This window comes from Eublepharis macularius, chromosome 2 (genome assembly GCF_028583425.1).
Source record: "Eublepharis macularius isolate TG4126 chromosome 2, MPM_Emac_v1.0, whole genome shotgun sequence".
NCBI classification, from domain to species: Eukaryota; Metazoa; Chordata; class Lepidosauria; order Squamata; family Eublepharidae; genus Eublepharis; species Eublepharis macularius.
The window spans coordinates 148,757,096-148,775,823 of record NC_072791.1 but is presented as its reverse complement, the minus strand read 5'-3'; the positions used below and the strand labels follow the sequence as shown (position 1 = coordinate 148,775,823).

At 41.5% G+C, this 18,728-nt stretch overlaps 1 protein-coding gene across 1 annotated transcript; it reads right to left on the bottom strand.

Moving 5' to 3' along the window:
* Window positions 1-1,464: 1,464 nt before the first annotated feature.
* BTBD18 (BTB domain containing 18) lies at window positions 1,465-7,168 on the bottom strand. Its single transcript, XM_054970040.1, has 4 exons — window positions 7,137-7,168; window positions 5,129-5,294; window positions 2,016-3,428; window positions 1,465-1,664 (listed from the first exon to the last, which is right to left on the bottom strand). Exons 2-4 carry the CDS (start codon window positions 5,253-5,255, stop codon window positions 1,465-1,467), a joined length of 1,740 nt encoding a protein of 579 aa, XP_054826015.1. The 5' UTR covers window positions 5,256-5,294; window positions 7,137-7,168.
* Window positions 7,169-18,728: the final 11,560 nt, after the last annotated feature.

Below are 18,728 nucleotides of genomic sequence, written 5' to 3'. Positions count from 1 at the left end.
ACTCACAAGATGTTGGGACAGAGACTGGTATTGGTCCAGGCTTGTGTGGGTTCAAACATTACTTTCTAGATCAATGTCAAGCAGGCACTTGTCATTCTCAGCAAGAGGCAAGCCTTTTCTGCTGTTAAGGATTTGATCACTATTCTGATTTTCCAGAAAAGGCAGGTAATATGCAAGAGATATCTAGGTTCATCTCTTCTCCCCTGACCCAAGCTGTTCTTAAGCTCTAGTGGGGAAGCCATTTTATGCCAGTTCTGGGGGACCATTTTCAGTGAAGAAGCAAGAAGGGGGGACTTGCTCCTCCCCAGTTTATTTTTGCAATTAAATTACACCTTGGAGGGTCTGATCACTGCTCCATGTCATGGGTAGCTTGGATCTTAAATTCCAATTTAGAAACTAAAACGAGCACTAGTCATTTTTTTAACAAAACACAACATTTATTCCATTCTGTGTGCCATCTGCTCTTCAGAATGTTCTTAGATCCATACATTGAGAGCTTTAGCATTTGGTACAGGATCATGGAGATACGGCTCACTGCACTTGAGTACACCTCTCTGAAGAAGCTGTAAACACAAGGGAGACTGTTTCAATTGGGAAAAAGGGACTTGAACACTAAACCTCTAGAGTACCTTCTCTAGACAAAACACGGAAAACCAGCAAGAGTAAATAGCTTACTGGATCAGCCTCTGAATACTATAGGACAAGCTGTCCAATACTCAAGCAATGGAACTTTGATTAAGGTAGGCCATTATGGTTCTAAGCATGATAGAAAAAAGGATAATACATCTGAATATATAAACAAACCTATACTACTACTGGCTACCATAGAATAAAGTAAGTACCACTGATAAAAAAAATCAGGAGGAGCCTTAACGTTTCCAGATGGGCAGCTCCCTATTCAAATTGCTTCTGAGCTGCTAAAGAATAGCCAAAGCATCAGCCACTACTGGGGAAATGTATCAGAGAACAACCTTAGCTACCAAGGTAGGCTCTAAGGGGGCAGGAGAGGAGAATATTGGCATTGCTGCTGTAGTAATGCAAGTAGAAGTACACCCAACCAATGCAAGCAATTTAACACCTAAATTTGGCCTCTCTCAGTGTAATATCCTATCCTCAAATTTTATCTTCTCTGTGAGATGCCACCTATCAGATTCCCAGAAATCCCACTGGACTGTCTTACACATTAGGAGTCCTGAAGGGTTTTAGCATGACAGCCACACGATTAAGCTGAACGGTGGTGATAAATCTGACAAACTTCTCCCCTCCTCTTTTCAGAGGAAGCTTTCGTCTCAGCACAGCGAGAACCCTCCACTTGTGGTAGATACGATCTAAACCAGTACCTTAACACTATGCATAGTTTTTAACCACAAGCCTATTACAACTTGCCACAGAACTTGGTGTTTTGCTGGGAGCCACCATGCATTACTGCAGACCTAAAGCATCTGCTTGTCCCCAGGCCTACATTCACAAGTTTACAACATCCACCTCATTTTCAGACACTGGAGAGGGATCTGGCCGAACACACTCAGTATTAAGGAAGAACTCCTCTATCCCACCAACATCTATCTCATCCTCTTCTAAGATGGCTAAGTGAGGAGGTAGCTTACACTCCAAGTCATGCTGCAGCGGGCTCCTTAGCAACACTTGAGCTTGGGACTTTGTTTCTGCATTTGAGGAAGCTGCTCCAGAGGAGGGAAGCCCTTGGATCTCATGACTGGGCAACGGGGCAGCAAATCTTATAGCCCCATTCTCCAACTGACAATGAGTTGCCCAGCTTTCCTGATGGGAAGAGGTCAGGCTGCACAAGGAAGCGCAATCATTACTAGATTGAGATATTGCAAGTGGAAGGCAACCATGAACAGGATCCAGAAAAGAAACTCCATTTGTTAAGCCAAGAGTTCCTTGCTTTTCTTGCAGGGGACACTTTTCTTCCTTAACCAACTGTGGGCAAACTGAAACTTCTGCAGAACACCAGTGTTTTTTCTCAGTTCCAGCATTTCCTTGTGAAGCATTACTTGCTTTTGGTGCAGGGCCTGAGGCAGGCTTGCCCTCTGGAACAGTGGTGCCTTGTGACTCCCCAACAGAAACAGCATCATCTACCGGGAGAAAATCCAGCATGTGTTCCAGCTCCCCAGCAGAAGCCAGGTTGTCACACTGTTCACTCTTAGCCATTTGGTTTAGCATAAACATCTGGTTTGAGTCCCCACCAACACCATCTCCTTCAACCAAGTTCACAACACCCCTAGAACTCTTTGCTTTTGCAGGCAGAAGTTTAGTAGAGCTAGCATGCTGTTGTCTGGCTGTTACCTCTTGCTCAGGATGCCTACATTGAGGCAGGGAGCCCTCCTTTGTCAAAGCCCACACACTATCTGCTGCTCTCTGTGCAGCAGATGGCTCCTGCACTACCTCCCAGCAGCTGCCATTGATAACCTTCCTCAGCTTCACTCGGCCAACCTGCCCAGCCTCTTGGGGATGATTTGAGCTGGGAGCTGGCTCACTGGAGCTGCGTTTTCTAATCTTAGTAGCCTTTGGAAGTGGTGGGGGACTCAAGAAGCCATGCAAATGGCTAACTGCTTCTGTTCCTTTGGCTTCATCCTTCACAGGAGGACTTTTCTTACGCCAGAGGCGCTTAATGGACTTTGAGGTTTTGCTGGAAACAATGACATCATGATCTTCAGTGGTGCATGGCATGGGCAAATGCAGTGAGGAGAGTTTTGAACGGCTGATCTTGATCTTTTTTGACTCTTGCAAGCCAGCCATTCCTTGCTCGTCTCTGGGCCTGCCCTGCTCAGTACGCAGACTGACACTTTCCCCACTGCCCAGTATATTTGTAACTGTACTTGCAAGATGTTTTTTAGCTTTTGATTTTAGGAACTCGGTCATAGCTGCTGGGTCTTCAGGCATCTGGTATTTGTCTTCATTCAACATTGCTGGTTTTTCCTGGACAGTCTCTTTGTGGATTTTATTGCTACCATTACCTATTCCTTTGGTACATGGAAGCTGCTCTGCTGTATGCTGCTTTCTTGCAAGCAGGAGGGATGTCAGGGAGCTTCCACCAGAGACAGGAGGAGACTGCATCGGACTTGCCTCTGGAATGGTTATTGGACTGGAGAGCTGTAGGCACTCTCGGTTCAAACGCCGGCCCAGTGCTTTTTTTACCAGTTTTCCTCCCTCCAGCTGTAATGATTCTAGTTCTGACACTTGAAGCCGCCGGGCAGTTGCAAGTACATCCTGGGCTTCTTCTCGAGACACTTCCATCTCAGAAGTGTAAAGGAAATCCACTAACTTACGCAATGGCCCGATCTTCAGCCCCCGGAGCTCAAGCACAACCTTATGCCCACCCTTGGGAGGCATCTCACGCTTCAAACGCTCTGTGAAGAAGGGGCTGCAGGCTGACAGGATACAACAGTGGGCAGGAACAGCCTCCCCTGTAAATAACATCATCATTAGAAGGTATGGTGTCAGCAAATAATCCCTTATGTCACTGTTATCACCTAAACCCCTCTTGACAAAGGGTATTCCCTAGGATGTGACCCCCAGGTGCTCTAGCCCCTAATAAAGCATTTCCTTGGGACTTCTCAAGTGGTATTTTTCAGGCACTTCGTTTCCAAGCAGCTGTATCATTTTCTCTTCCTTACACACGAAAACTTAATTTCAGATAGTTTTGTTTTATAATGTTTGTAGGTACAGAGCTCAGTTAGGAATGCCTATTTGTTCCCATGATTCCTTCTGGATCTGCTGTTATTAAAATATAATGCTAAAAGAATTAGTTTAGCTTATCTCACAATCCTCCACTCCAAGTTCTGAGGAAACTGTTGTTAACAAAAATAACTTGCTGGATGGCCTTTAAATGATTGAAAAGCATATACTTGCACAGATACACCTTTCTTTGGGTAAATATGCTCTGATTTGTTTCAGTAGAATTTGCTTAGGAAAAAACACTCAGATTTGTGTTCCTGTATCCTTGGGAACAGGAGTAGATTTATATCCCACTGTTTCCACAATCGGAATCCAAAGCGGCTTACATCAATCTTTTCTTCATTTTATTATCACAACCACCTGGTAAGGTGGTTAGGCTAAGAAAGAGTGACTGGCTCAAGATCAACCAGCAAGTTTCCATGGCAGGTCTCCCAGATCCTAGTCCGACACTCTAATTACTACACACTGGCTCTGGAATGTTACAAACCGAGAATACTAGTTGCCTAATATGCAAGTTACAGTAATATGCTGCCCATTACTAGTCAAGCCTAATTTTGTCAGATATTGGAAGCTAAGCAGGGTTGGCCTTGGTTAGTAATTGAGAGACCTCTAAAGAAGACCAGGCGCTTGCAGAGGCAAGCAATGGCAAACCACAACTGTTAGCCTCTTGCCTTGAAAATCCTAGCAGGAGCCACCATAAATCTTCTATTACTTGATGGTACTTTTCACCGCCACCACAGTCAAGGCACATAAAAGTGTAACATTCATTGGTATGATCCAGCTGCAGTTAAATACTTTGACGCCCCCTTTAATTTCAACAGAAGAGTACAACACATACTTATACTTCTTCAATTGAAATTAAGGGAACTGGTTTAGTTAGGATTGCATTTTATGTCCACTATATATTGGTTTCTAATCGAATTCAGCCTTGGGTAAAGCATACTGTTAAAAAGTAACAGGTAACACATGTAATGGAAGTTACACCCTTTTCCTTTCAAACCCTGCCCACTGACAACAGAGGACTGGGTATAGGCTGTACTTATTCAATAATGAGGTAATGGTACCCTGAATATGCTCAGAGGCAATTTTAATACTTTATACATATGTCAAGGCTGAGCCATATCACTGAAAACAATTTTGAGGCTGTCCCATCTAAATGGCACATACAACTTCATAAAGAAAGCTACAACTCTAGCAACATGAATTATGGATAGTTTTGGAACCAATGTAGTTAAGCTACTGGTTTGGACTAGAACACTACTTGACATTTTCAGGAGCCAGTATCAACATTCTAGCTATCAGCCTTTCACTGACCTCAGTGTTTAGAATTCATAGACCCAGCAGAGATATTCTATGCAACCAGGTGATATGGCATCGTCTTCAAAGCACCCTTTCCCTATTTCTTTTCAGTTCTAAGATAGTTAGTTACCTTCTGCCCGCAGGACAACATCACAGAATAAGTTAGCCCTCTGCTGGCGATGGAGCTGCAGGAATACCATACGGACCAGGCGGGAATTCCGATACAGAATCTTGGCATTTGTAGATGGAGAGCCCATGGCAGAAGAACCTCCCTGTCTTTGCTGGGCACCAGATTCCTGCAAATACAGAGCTGAGAATGTAATTACCATTCTCTATGAGCAATGCTCTTCACAGATTTAGTCATACTGACTCTAGCCTCCAGCTAGCAGGTAATGAGAAGATCTTTGAAAGTTTTCCTTCATCTAATCACCAAAACACTTCTTGACTTAACCTGCTGTATTCCTCCTCCCAACTCCATAGTACCAGTGATCCACAAGAGTGATTTTAGCTTTATCTCAGTGAATAAATACAGAATGGCATGCTAGAAAATACAAGAATTTGTGAATTGTCACTATTTTTCAGTTGAACTAAGCTATAACATTCCAGGTATTTTAACACCATACAGACATACCAGACCTCAAGCATTCAAGTAGCTGATTTGTCAGAGGCACAGAAACCTTGCCTCTAAATACCACTTACAACCAATCCAGAACTGTAGAAAAACCAGCCAGCTCAAAATTAGTAGATTTAAAGCCAACTATTCAAAGGGACAAAATATGTCATACACAATAGGCTATTGCCTATTTGTTCATTTTCAAGGTTTTACAATATGTAATGCCATCTTAATGGTACCGGCTAATCCTGCATACAAATTACAGAAAGGATTTGAGTCCAGCGGCACCTTAGAGACCAACAAGATTTTCAGGATTCCTTCTTTAGATACCTAAAAATGAGTTACAGAAATAAAGTGATCCACACCAATATTACCATTTGAATAAAATAGGACTGAAAGAGTGCAAATGCAATCTGAACTGAGTAGATCAAGTCAGTAGAGTGTAATTTACTTCAAGGTATCTGCCTAGGGTTGCCAGCCCCCAGGTAGTGGCTGGAGAGCTCCCGGAATTACAACTGGTCCCCAGGCCACAGAGATCAGTTCACCTGGAGAAAATGGCTACTTTTGGGGGTGGACTCTATGGATTTATGCCATGACAAGGTCTTTTCCCTTCCCAAACCCCACTTTCTCCAGGTTTCACCCCCTAGATCTCCAGGAATTTCCCAATTTGGAGCTGGCAACCCTGTATCTGCCATTTTACTAAGTCACACAATCAGCTGCCCTACTTGTTAGAAAAGCAAATCACTACACCTTCATCTAGAAACCTCAACTTGCACACACAAATTAATACCCCTTTAACGCTGAAAGCTACCCCTTACCAGCATGAGGGAGAATTCCCGCAGGTATGCATTAAAAGTGTATTGGCAAAAAGGGGGTTTAATGGAACAGCAACTATGCTGTAATCCTAAATACAAGACCTGCACTAGATAAAGTCCCACTATTTACCAGCTATTTAGCAGGCCATAATTAACTGAAGAAATTCTTCTCTACAGCTCCATGCTAGAAAAAGGCAGCAGTCTGTGATCCGAGTGTAAATTCTCCCCAATCAAAAAACTGTATGATCATCAGAATCAAAACAATACATTAAAATTTCTAGATTCAGACCCTACTGAGGAGATGGTTTATTTTCGTATACTTTTTTGTTCCCGTTATATTGTTGTATTATATTATACTGTATTATAATCCCTATATGTTTTTACATGGTAGAATATGAAGTCTGCTAACTACTTTAGGCAATATAGAGAGATTTGAAATTAGCTGTTCACTTGAGAATTAGAGCCCCTCTGACCACCTCCATTAGAGGCTGCATTGCCACTAAAAGGAGGTGCCACCCACCCTAGTGAGAGGGCTGTTTGTTATTTCCTACCACCTGCTCTCTGTTCATTCAGTAAGGACTATATTAGCTGCCACCCCTTTCGCACAAAAACTTCCTTCGTCTCCTTTAGTAACTATTTGTGCACCCCGTACAGCTCCCACTGAGGCACACCACCGCGTGCCCGCCTCGCTATTGAAGCTCAGCGCCTACCCGCCGCGCCGCGCGGCCTCCACAACGTTCCAGGCAAGAAAAGGAAACGGGAAAAGGCGCCTGCACGCGCCGACCACACCTCTTCACCCCGCTCTCAGGAACAGCCTTGCCATTGGCTGTCGCGCCAGCAAATGACAACGAGGGCTGGCTTTTGGCGGGCGGAACAATGGCGTGGTTTGCTTCTTATTTTAAAGGGGAAAGGGGGGTTCAATCGATTTCTTTGTAGGTTCTTTTGGTAACTCACGCAGTTTAAACCATCGGTGGGCAATACGGAAGCAGAGCCGCCCGACGGGAAAAACAACAACAGGAAGAGATAAAAGGCAAGCTCTTCTCCGGCTTCTTATTGGGACTCACACGTTTTTCCGCATATTTCTGCTCTTTTTCCGCTGTCTTGTTTTCTCTCCTATCTCTGGGGTCCGCTCTTGTCAAAAGGGGGGAGAAGTCTACTTACCGGGGAGAAGTTAGAAAGTACCTTCCAAGGGGCTAAATCCTAGATAATGCGTACTTTATGGAGGGGGGGAGCTGAACAGGTGTCTGTTATACAGATACAGTTGCACGCTTTATCTGCTGTATGTCTACCTGTCGTGCAGGACCCCAGCGTGAAAAAGAAAAAAAGCCGTACTTTAAAGGGTTCATCAAACGGACACACTCATAGGATAATCTGATTGCTGCTATTATATTACGAGCATGATGAAAGTTTGCCACAAGGGGGAAACCGACCCTTTTCGTGTTATTCTTAGCGCCAACCAAGAACCTGAAGATTCGAAGTTCCTTCCCTTTAATCCTAACCTTTAATTCCTCTACTGCCTATCAAGTATGCAATATTATTTCTAAATGGTCCAAATAAAAAAGATATTAAAATAACACTCCACAAAATGTTAGTTTATTTTCGGTACATTTATAATAAATGCATATGATACACAGAATGCATTCGAGATCTTTGTGTCTTATTACCCTCAGCTAACACCTTAATGTTATTTGCTGTGTACTAGTTCTTAAAGTCATGAAAGATCTAGATTCAGGTGGGGTAAGAAGTATGAAATGATATCAGAAGTGATTGCAGGTGGAGAGATGGGGCAGTCTAAAATCCCAAATGTTCCCCATTTGTCCTCAAAGTTCTAAATGTTCCCCAAGAGTTATAGATTGCCTCCAAATCGCCCATCTGTTCTCAGTTGCTCTTCGTGAGGACAATTTTATACATTATAAGACACTGGTGATAGAGCAGAGGTCTCCAACAGGTAACTCACTGGCTGCTGCAGAGCAGCTCATGCATCTCCTAGAGGACTCAGTAGAATATTGCAAAAAGACATGCTCTGTGCTTTTTAAAAAATAAACATCGGATTTTTTTTTCCTGTGCTGCTTAGCAGCTGACAGCTTTATTTCTGGTGCTCTTCCTAATGACTAATCCATGTTATGCTTCTGGACAGGTACCAAACTTGGTGAGTAGCTCAGAATATTTTTTACTACTCAGAAGTAGCTCTCTATTTATTTACTTACTTCACTCATACCTGCCTTTCTCCCTAATGGGGACCCAAAGTTGTTCACATTGTTTCCTCTTATCTGTTTTATCCTAACAACACCCCTGGGAAATAGGATAGGCTGAGTGTCTGTGACTGGCCCAAGATCATCCAGCAAATTTCCATGGCAGTTAGGATTTGAATTTGGGATTACCAGATCCATGTCCTAAGCACTAAGCACTACACCACATTTATTAAAGAAAATGTTGGCAACCCCTGTGATGGAGGATATGCAACTAGTGACATGCATATATTTCCATGTTCATAGATGTTATGCATACAAAGAGTTCTTGTGTGGACAAAACTGAGTTTTCCTTGCATTTAATAATATAAAACCCAGAGCAATAAAACTGAAACCCACAGAAAAAAAATAACAGTCAGTGCATCAAGAAGAGGGATAAATGATCAGAGGAAAAGAGCAAAGTTAACAACATTTACAAAAAGCCTGACAAAAAACTTGTTCCCGCTGGTGTATAAAACTTACCAAGCCTGGCATAGGTAACTATAGGGAAAAAGTTACACAGTGAAGATGCTACAACAAAGGAAACACGGTAGCCTGTGTAATTCTTTCAAAACTCCAGCTAGCAATCTCAGCATGCATTCTGCACCAATGGAATTTTCCAAACAGTCTTCAAAGGGCAGCTACATGCATTGAGTGTGTTATAGTCATCTAACCTGGATGGGATGATAGCATTGATATTTCTGCTCAGATCATGCCTACCAAGTAACAACCCACTAGTCACTAGCTGAAACTGCCTAAAGGCACTATGTGCCATTAATAACATCTGAGCCTCCATTTGCTCATAGTGATCCAATAGCACCCCAGTAATTTAAACTGAGCTTCAGTTTACTGGCCCTCATTCAGCCCATTGCTGCTTCCAGGCATCTGTGCAGAAAACCACTTTCCCAACTGACTGCTGAAAAAGAAAGTAAATTTCATCAGTATAATAATAACACTTCAATCCAAATCTCCAAGTAATCTCTTCTTGTAAATGTTAAACCGAACATGGCCAAGGATCTGTGCTTGGTGTTTGTTGGGAAATCTCTACTGAATTTTGAAAAACTTCCTGTGCCTTGTTGTTTTCCAAGTACAGTTACTTCACATGTAGCAGAGTGCTCTGTGAGAAGTTTCATGTCCTTCCTTTTAAGGCTATAGAGTGACCTTCAATTTATTGTCCAGGATATGAAATTAAATGCTACTTGACAAAGTACTAAGGCCATTGAGACATCCTTCCATCACTATTTTCTCCTGTGATTTTGTGTATCCCAAAAATATATTAAATCTACTATGCTCTTGAGAACACAAACTGAATTTTACATAGTTAACTGACAAAATACTACAAGTAAAAATGACACACAGAAAGAAGGAAGCGAAAATGACCATTCGCACCACAACATTAATGCTATTGTGAAATAATTTTGTCCATCTCTGTACTTTAAACCAATATCTTACTGTAGCAATTTCTGAGTCATTCTGTTTCTGGGAATAAAGTGAGTTCCATTCATGTGGGAGGTATTGGTTTATTTGCACAAGCCACAAACATAAGAGAAGAATAAAAAGGGAATACTGAAAAGATGTTAAGAACCTAAAGTTTATTCCGTTTCAAATAAATGGATCAAATAAATAAGTACAACCTGAAAATAATATGCAGATACTTAATTGTCCCTGACACTCACAGCCAACCAGCCTTTGTACACTGTGTTCATTATTGTTCTTGCCCTGCAGCATGTGGCACTGCTATATTATCTAAGAACCTTTCATATGAGCTCTTGCTCATTGTTTATGGCACAGTACAGTCTTGATTGTGTTAGCTGACTTGTCATGTGAGAAGCCTGGTGGATGGATGTTCCTGTGAGACAGCAGAAGACTATATTAACAGCACAAACCTAAACAGAGTTACACCTTTGTAAGCCCATTGACATCAATGCACTCAGAACAGAGTGACTCTGAGGATTGCACTGTCAATGGCATAACTAGTATGCAGATGACATTAAGCTCTTTCTTGTGCTTCCAGCAGATCCCAGGGAAACTGTAGAACCATGAACTGCTTGGAGGCTAACACGCTGAAACTTAGTCCCAACAAAATGGAGGTGCTAATGGAAGGGGGAAGGCCTGTCCCAGAAATAAAGATATCTCCTCCTTAGTGCAACATTCTGTTTCCACCAATGACTAGTCAATTGCCTCTGGGAAGCCTACTAGAAAGTAATTCCCCCAATTGTCTTCCCAGCACATAATATTCAGAGAAATACTGTTTCTTAACATGGAGGTTCCATTTTAAGTTACTTTTAACTTTTGGTGCACAATAATAGAAGTTGGCTGAGCAATTTTCATACTAGCAGTTGAACTTAGGGTTTTTCTGTTATCACTTTCATTACAGGTGTAGCCCAATTCTGGCATGTTGCCCAGAAAAAAGTTCTATGTTTTCTGGGAAATGTTCCCATATTGTTCACAATATTGCACTCTGATTATGATAGGCTACGGAACAAATACAAATACTTGCAAACAGCATAAGATCTACATACTCTTTCTATACTTAATGTAGGGACTTCCCAATCCTGAAACCCACTGATAAATGCTTTTATCTAGATAGCACTGAGATAAGTAGAAGGGGCTTGTGCGTTCATAAGTCTAGATATGTTGGAAAAACTCTTGCAAAACTAAAAGTATTCTTAAATAAATACAGAAGGAACTAGGTTCATCTAGGGACAGAAAAGAAAGAAAATCAGGCATATTGGGGGGCGGGGGCGGGGGGGAAACATGCACACATAAGCAAAGCAGTATGCTACCTGAACTGTCCCAGTCATTTTCTACTTCTGAAATTGGTACAAGACTTTAATATATATGCCATTGGGGTAGACTTGAATAGTTATTAAGAGCATTGAGGTTCCAATCCAACACACATTTGGTTAAGAGTAAGCCACACTGAACTCGGCATAGAACCAGGCCAGTCTACTGAAAAGTTAGTGTGATATAGTAGACATTGCTAGACTTAGACCAGGGAAATCTGGCTTCAAATTCCAAATCTCACTGGTTGAATTTGGGTTTGTAGCTCTCTCTTACCTTATCCTATCTCTCACAGTTGTGGGGATAAAGGAGAGGAGGCATGTATGCTGTTCTGAGCACCTTGAAGGAAAGGTGGAGTTAAAATGTACTTAATACATCGTAAGTACATACAAATACCTTATCTCTAGAAAACAAACAATACAAAAACAAATGAGGATTCCTGTTCACGTATATAAAAAGATTTTCATGTAATTCCAAGACACATTAATTACATCATGAGCCCCGCCCCCCAACAATTATAAGAGGTATGCTAGTTACATATTCAAATCTGAACAAGAAGACTCAGGGCATAATTATAAGAGCTGGTAAATTAATATTTGATGTGCTTGTTTTACAGATGAATTTGTCTGTTCCAGTAAGTGAGGCAATGGCTGTGTAGTCTGGGTAATTAAAAAGTGTACATAAAGTTAAGGGTGGTTAGTTTCTTAAATCTGAGGGATTTATGCATACAACCAGCTTTTCAAGTACCAGTTATTCACACATCCTGTAGGTAATAAAGGTCAAAGTGTCATGTTCACATGTTACAAAGAACACAAGTTGAATCTGGAGTCCCCACACTGCGCAGCAGTTACACAGCACAGGGACCCAGACCCAACCTCCATAACACATGAATCCCTTTAAGAGTTGCTGAAATTTATTTCTGAAAGAATAGGAAATGGTTTCCGCAATATGGAACCAATATGGAAATGCCCAGAATCATCACATTTTTGGGAGCCTAGGTACTGTCTCTAATTTTGGGGATCAGTTGTTATCAGGGTGAAAGACAGCATTGTGTCTGCTTTGTTGGGCATCCAGTTCATTTTGTGGGACCACACTGCAGGAGTCCCCACTACCTAGCTAAAAACACATGGGATGTTTTCCCACCAGCATTGTTGTATAGATTGCAACTGGTATAGTGCTTCCTTTCCTCTAGGTCTCATTTTTATGGACTGATGGAGAGCCTGTCTAACATGCAAGTCCCTTCCTGAACAAGTTGGATGGTCTCTTTATTGGACTTTCTTTTAATTTTACAAATAGTGCTGAAGTTATTCAGCTTGCCACACTCTAGATACTTCCTCTGACTTTTTTATGTTTTGGGTATGGACTGGGTAGATGATTGCTTTAGTAGATATCTAACTGCATGAATTGCAAAAGATGCAGTACCTCCCAGTCTTTCTTGAAAAACTTCTGCTACATGGCCCATGTCTAGATATTGGATGTAACATGAGATCTCTTTCCCTAAGCAGCAGTTTTCATGGGCCCTGGTCTCAGGTACCACAGACTGTCTCTAATACTGAAATCTGCAAAATTCCTAAAATTGAAAGCTGTTGCTTATTTGTGCTGTGCAGTGACTTTGAAATAATTGCTTTCCTGTTCAGATCATTCTCTTCGGGAAAAATTATTCCAATTTCATTTGTTTTAGGGAACAGTTATGTGGGATTCCCAGGCCTACTCTGAGGGTAAAATCTGTGCTCACTTTCAGAGTGATGCACATTTCTGAGCACCTGTGAGATAAAACACTGCTTGTGTTGTCAGCTTGGTGCATGATCAGAGCTGAATATAGTTTGAATTCATTCTTCCATTTATTTACTTCATTTATGCCCCCACTTTTCTCCCCAATGGGGACCCAAAGCAGCTTACATCATTCTCCTCTCTTTCATTTTTATTCTCACAACAACCTTGCGAGTTAGGTTAGATTGAGAGTATGTGACTTGCCCAAGGTCACTCATCAAAATCCATGGCAGAATGGGGGCTCAAACCTGGGTCTCCCAGATCCTAGTCTTATACTTTAACCTCCACTACACCATGCTGGCCATGTAAGAACTAGGCAGTTGCCTGTGAAATCAAGAGGCACAGGAGGATCCAGACATGACTTCAGGCTTCTAACTGCTGTATTTTGAAAAAAACAACTCTTCCAACATCATGTGTAAATTAAAGAAAGACTAAGTTTTAAAGAACTCAAGCTTTATCCAGAATGATGAGCAAGGTTTGAGTCTAGTAGCACCTTAAAGGCCCATGAAGAGTTCCTAGGGTATAAGCTTTCAAAAGTTAGGCTGCTTTCACACACATTGGATAATGTACTTTTAATGTTTTCAAGTAGATTTTCCTGTTCACACATCCAGTTGCAAATGATCACTAAAGTGCATTGAAAGTGCATTATCCAACGTGCGAAAGCAGCCTCAAGACCCCTTGTTCAGATAGCGGGAGCTGTACTTTTGGGAACAGTTTTCCCTTAGGAAACCTATTATCTTTAATATCAGTTCCACTAAGCTATACACATCAAGTATATTTCAATATCCAATATAGTGAAATATTAATTCTATATATGTACTTAAGATGGCATTTTGGTTCTTTACAGCTCTATGATTTTGATTCTGGTTTGATTCTGTCTAGCTTCCTCTTCTTCTTCTGTGAGAATACAGAGGAATATCAGGGAGTTAGGTGCTGTGCAAAAGCTCAGTGAAGTCATAGGAAGTCTTCGTTTGTACTGAAGGGTTTTTGATCAAAGTCTCACTGATAACACATGGAAATGTGCTTTCAGAAATAACAGCAACACATTATTCCACCATTGAATCATAATAATCTTAAATCATTAGGTCACAGCTGGCAACAAGTTATTAAAGAAGTGAGGCTCAGTTCCATTATTTTATTTTTAAACACTGTAAGCCACCCTATGATTATGGGATATAGCAGAGAACATATTTAAATAAAGAAATAAACAAAAGAAAAGAAATAAACAAAATGCCATTAATTTCTGTGGGGTTTCCGTTGTCAGTATCCTGGGAAGGTAGACTCAAGATAGTTGATCCAATGGACAAATGAATAATTTCTCCACTGGCTGAAACCCAGGACAGGCAGCCAGCATTAACACACACCCACTACAGCTCGCTCTCTCCTGGGAAAATTCTAGAGATGGTCATGTCATCCAGGCTAAACATGATTACTATGCTCATGAATCTCAGACCTTAACGAGAACATATACTATGACATATTTGCACAGAGTGAAACAAATTTGCTAGAAGAAAAGGAGGAACAAATGCTGTCAACTGTAAATTATGCTATACTTATCCTCTGATTTCTTTACATTAAAGGTTTAAGAGCAGCCATGTTATTTTTTCTAGGTCAGTCTTCTAGGTCAGTCTAGGTCAGTCTTCAATATGCTAGGGCACTCTTATCAAAAGGATAAATATGAAATGTATAAGCTATTATTTGCTCATATCTTGCCAAGACAGTATTAATTCTGCATATCTTACACTTTTACTGTGTCTGTACTAAGTGTCTGTGACAAATCTGGTTACACATTTGACATGATATATTTGCACTGAAGTGCATGTTCCTACCTGGAGCTATTGGTGGCATGTTAACAGATTCCAAAACTTAAGTATAGACAAATCTGATAGCAAAATGAAGGCAAAGTCATGTACTAAAATAATACAGGCATCCCAAAAAGTGGTTTATGCTACACAGGTGCTGGCCATCGAGGCTAGGTTGTTGCTGCCTTTCCTGCGGGATCTAATTTTTTTTACAGCCATTAACAGTATTTTATAGCTGCATTGTTTTCATAGAAATGTAAACTGTACTGCCATGGTCAGTTTCTGATTCTTAACAATTATAATAGTGGGTTCAGTAGAAAATGGGAAGTAACACAACTCAAAATATTTGAAAAATCACAGAACTGTAGCATGTAAAGAGCAGAGAAATTAATTAATGTGGATGTATTATGGGAAAGGGCTAATTATGGATTGTTTACCACATGATGGTCACTAGCAAGTAGAATGTGTGCAATGCACTGTTGTGAGAACAGCCATTCTTTAGCACAACTAGGGGAGACATAATAGAGGTTTCTAAAACTATGCATGGGGTGGAAAGAATGAATAGAGGGAGATTTTTCTCCTCCCATAATATTAGAACTTGAGGGCAACTAATTAAATGGTTGGGAAATAATTTCAGGGCAGACAAAAAGAAATACTTCTTTATTCAACAAGTAATTAAACTGTGGAATTCCCTGCCTGTGAAGGTAGTGATGGCCATGAGGGGGTTAGACAGACTGATGGAAGAGAGGTCCATCAATGGCTACTAGCCATGATGACTGAAGGGAGCTTCCATATTGTCAGGTAGTCGGCATCATCTGTCATTCCCAGCAGTATCACTTGTCATACCTAGCAACCCCTGCTGTCATAATTGTAGTCTAATGATTCATGTTATGGTTGTAGTTGTATGCTATTCTTTACTGGCTTGCAAATGTTATTCGTCTTGTCTTTCAATCCCATGATGTGGAAATATGCAAGGGAGGCATTTGTTCCCACTGTTATCTCTGTGATTCTCTGAGCTGCTCTGGGGCCTCTCTTCTTCTCCTGGGAAGAGGGGGCTGCCCAGATGCCCTGACCTTGAAAGTCCCATACATCAGTTCTGCTGTTTTCTTGCCTAGATGTTTTCCCTCTGAGCTCAGCTGACCATTAGAATGGAGGAGGGGGAGGTTCTTAGAAATTGCCCATGCTGTAGAAACCTATACATGTCTGATGCTTGCATGTGAATGTCATTCCTGGCAAAGATGGAGTAAGCTCCTGAAACTGGCAGCTTTTCAATCAAGTGCTTTTACTACTCACTGTGGAGTCTTTTTGAGAGTTGCTTGGCAGATCCTTACACATATACAGATGCAGCAAACCTCTGAATACCAGTGGTAGAATGTGGCAGTAACAGTGCAGAGGGCCTTAGCCTCTATACTCTGCTTGTTTGGTCCTCCAGGGCAACTAGTTGGCCGCTGTCACTGTGTGAAAAAGTATGCTTTATTAGATGGACCACTGTCTGATCCAGCAGGCTCAAATTATGTTCTTATCTAAACATCTATTGATGTATCTTATATACTAATAGCCAAGTGGCCCCAATCTGAGGATACTTAAATCTGAAGACTAGAGCCGTAAATGGATCTTTTAATGCAGATCTTCCTGCACATCTGAAAAATGCCCCAGGCTTGCAGAAAAATCTGAAATAAAAAAATTGGGAAGTTTTAAAAAATCCAAAATCATAAAAGGAGCTCCTATAGTTTTAACCAGATGTTTTTGGTGGCTGCTGTTAGGCAATTATAACGGTTTCATCAGTATTCTAGACAAAAATGATGTGGCCAATTATTGCCCAGTCTCTAATCTGCCCTTTCTGGGCAAAGTGATTGAGAGAGCAGTAGCTGACCAACTCCAGACCTTCTTGGATAACTCTAACGCTCTGGACCCTTTCCAATCAGGCTTCAGACCAGGGCATGGGACAGAGACAGCACTAGTAGCATTAGTGGATGATCTCCGTCTGAATATGGACAAGGGCCATACCTCCTTACTGCTTCTATTGGATCTGTCTGCAGCCTTTGATACAGTAGACCATGCCACCCTTTTGAAACGTTTAAAAACAGAAGTGGGCATCAAAGGATGTGCCCTGGACTGGTTTAAATCGTTTCTCATGGAACGGACTCAAAGGGTTGCTGTCGGAGATCAGCTATCTCCAGAATGGGAACTAGCTTGTGGGGTTCTGCAGGGTGCAATCTTATCTCCCATGTTATTCAACCTCCACGTAAAGCCTTGAGGAGAACTCATTCACAGCTATGGAGTTGGATGTCATCAATATGCAGGTGGCACCCAACTCTATATCTCTCTACCCAGGTCCCCACAGGATACAGTGGAAATCTTAGATAGTTGCCTGACAGCTGTGGTGAAATAGTTGAAAGACAACAAATTGAAATTGAACCCAGACAAGACTGAAGTGATGCTTGTTGGGAAGGCAGAGATCTTGAAGGACATTGTACTTCCCACTTTCTTAGATAGTTGCCTGACAGCCGTGGTGAAATGGTAGAAAAACAACAAATTGAAATTGAACCCAGACAAGACAGAAGTGATGCTTGTTGGGAAGGCAGAGATCTTGAAGGACATTATACTCCCCACTTTCGATAGAGTTCATCTGACCCTTGCAGACTCAGTTAAGAACTTAGGGGTTATACTGGATGCAGCATTATTACTAGAAAAACAAGTTAAGGCAGCAGCAAAAAATGCTTTCTACAATCTCACTCTAGCCTGGAAGATGGTTTCTTATCTTGACACAGCTGACCTGGCCACTTGGATCCATGCTATGGTAACATCAAGGCTTGACTATTGTAATGCTCTATACATTGGCCTCCCATCTAAGTTAACTAGGAGGCTCCAATTAGTGGAAAATGCTGCAGCTCGATTGTTATCAGGAGTGAGCAGGAGCATGAACATCACTCCCATCCTACAGTCACTCCACTGGCTACCCATCGTTTACCGTGCTCAGTATTAGTTATTACATACAAAGTTCTTCATGGCTTTAGTCCAGCATACCTACAGGACTGCCTCCCTCCCTATGTTCCTCCGCGGCAGCTTCGCTCATCTGAACAGGGTCTCCTGCAGGTACCAGGCTGCACACAGGTGAAGTCAGCAGCAGCCCGTACACAGGCTTTCTCTCTGGTGGCCCCTATCCTGTGGAATGACCTGTCTAAGGAAGTCAGAAGAGCCCCCACTCTCCTGGCTTTCCGTAAAACCGAACTATTCAAAAAGGCTTTTTACACAAATGGGAGGGCTGCATTGTAGGGATGGGGTCTCAGGTGCTTCACTAACAAGTTGGGGATGTTAGACTTCATCACCATTTTTGCCTCATATATTATCTGCTGCTTTAAATATGTACTCCTATGTACAACCATTGCTCCATGCTGTCTAATGTTAGTCCTAGAATTGATTGTTTTGCTTCAGTATCTCTACTATGTCTTGGATCCTTGCTAATCTTAAATCTTTAAACTTGTATATGTTTACCTTATGGTATTGTATTGAAATGTACTTACTTGATACTGATTTTATTAACCTCATACTACGTAATCCGCCTTGAGTCTCAGTGAGAAAGGCGAACTATAAATGACGTAAATAAATAAATAAATAAATAAATAAATAAATAAATAAATAAATAAATAGGAAAAGGTAGTGGGAGGGAGAAGGGCCCTTTCCAGAGTTGTTTTGGTCTCTGAGGGAAGACTCATTG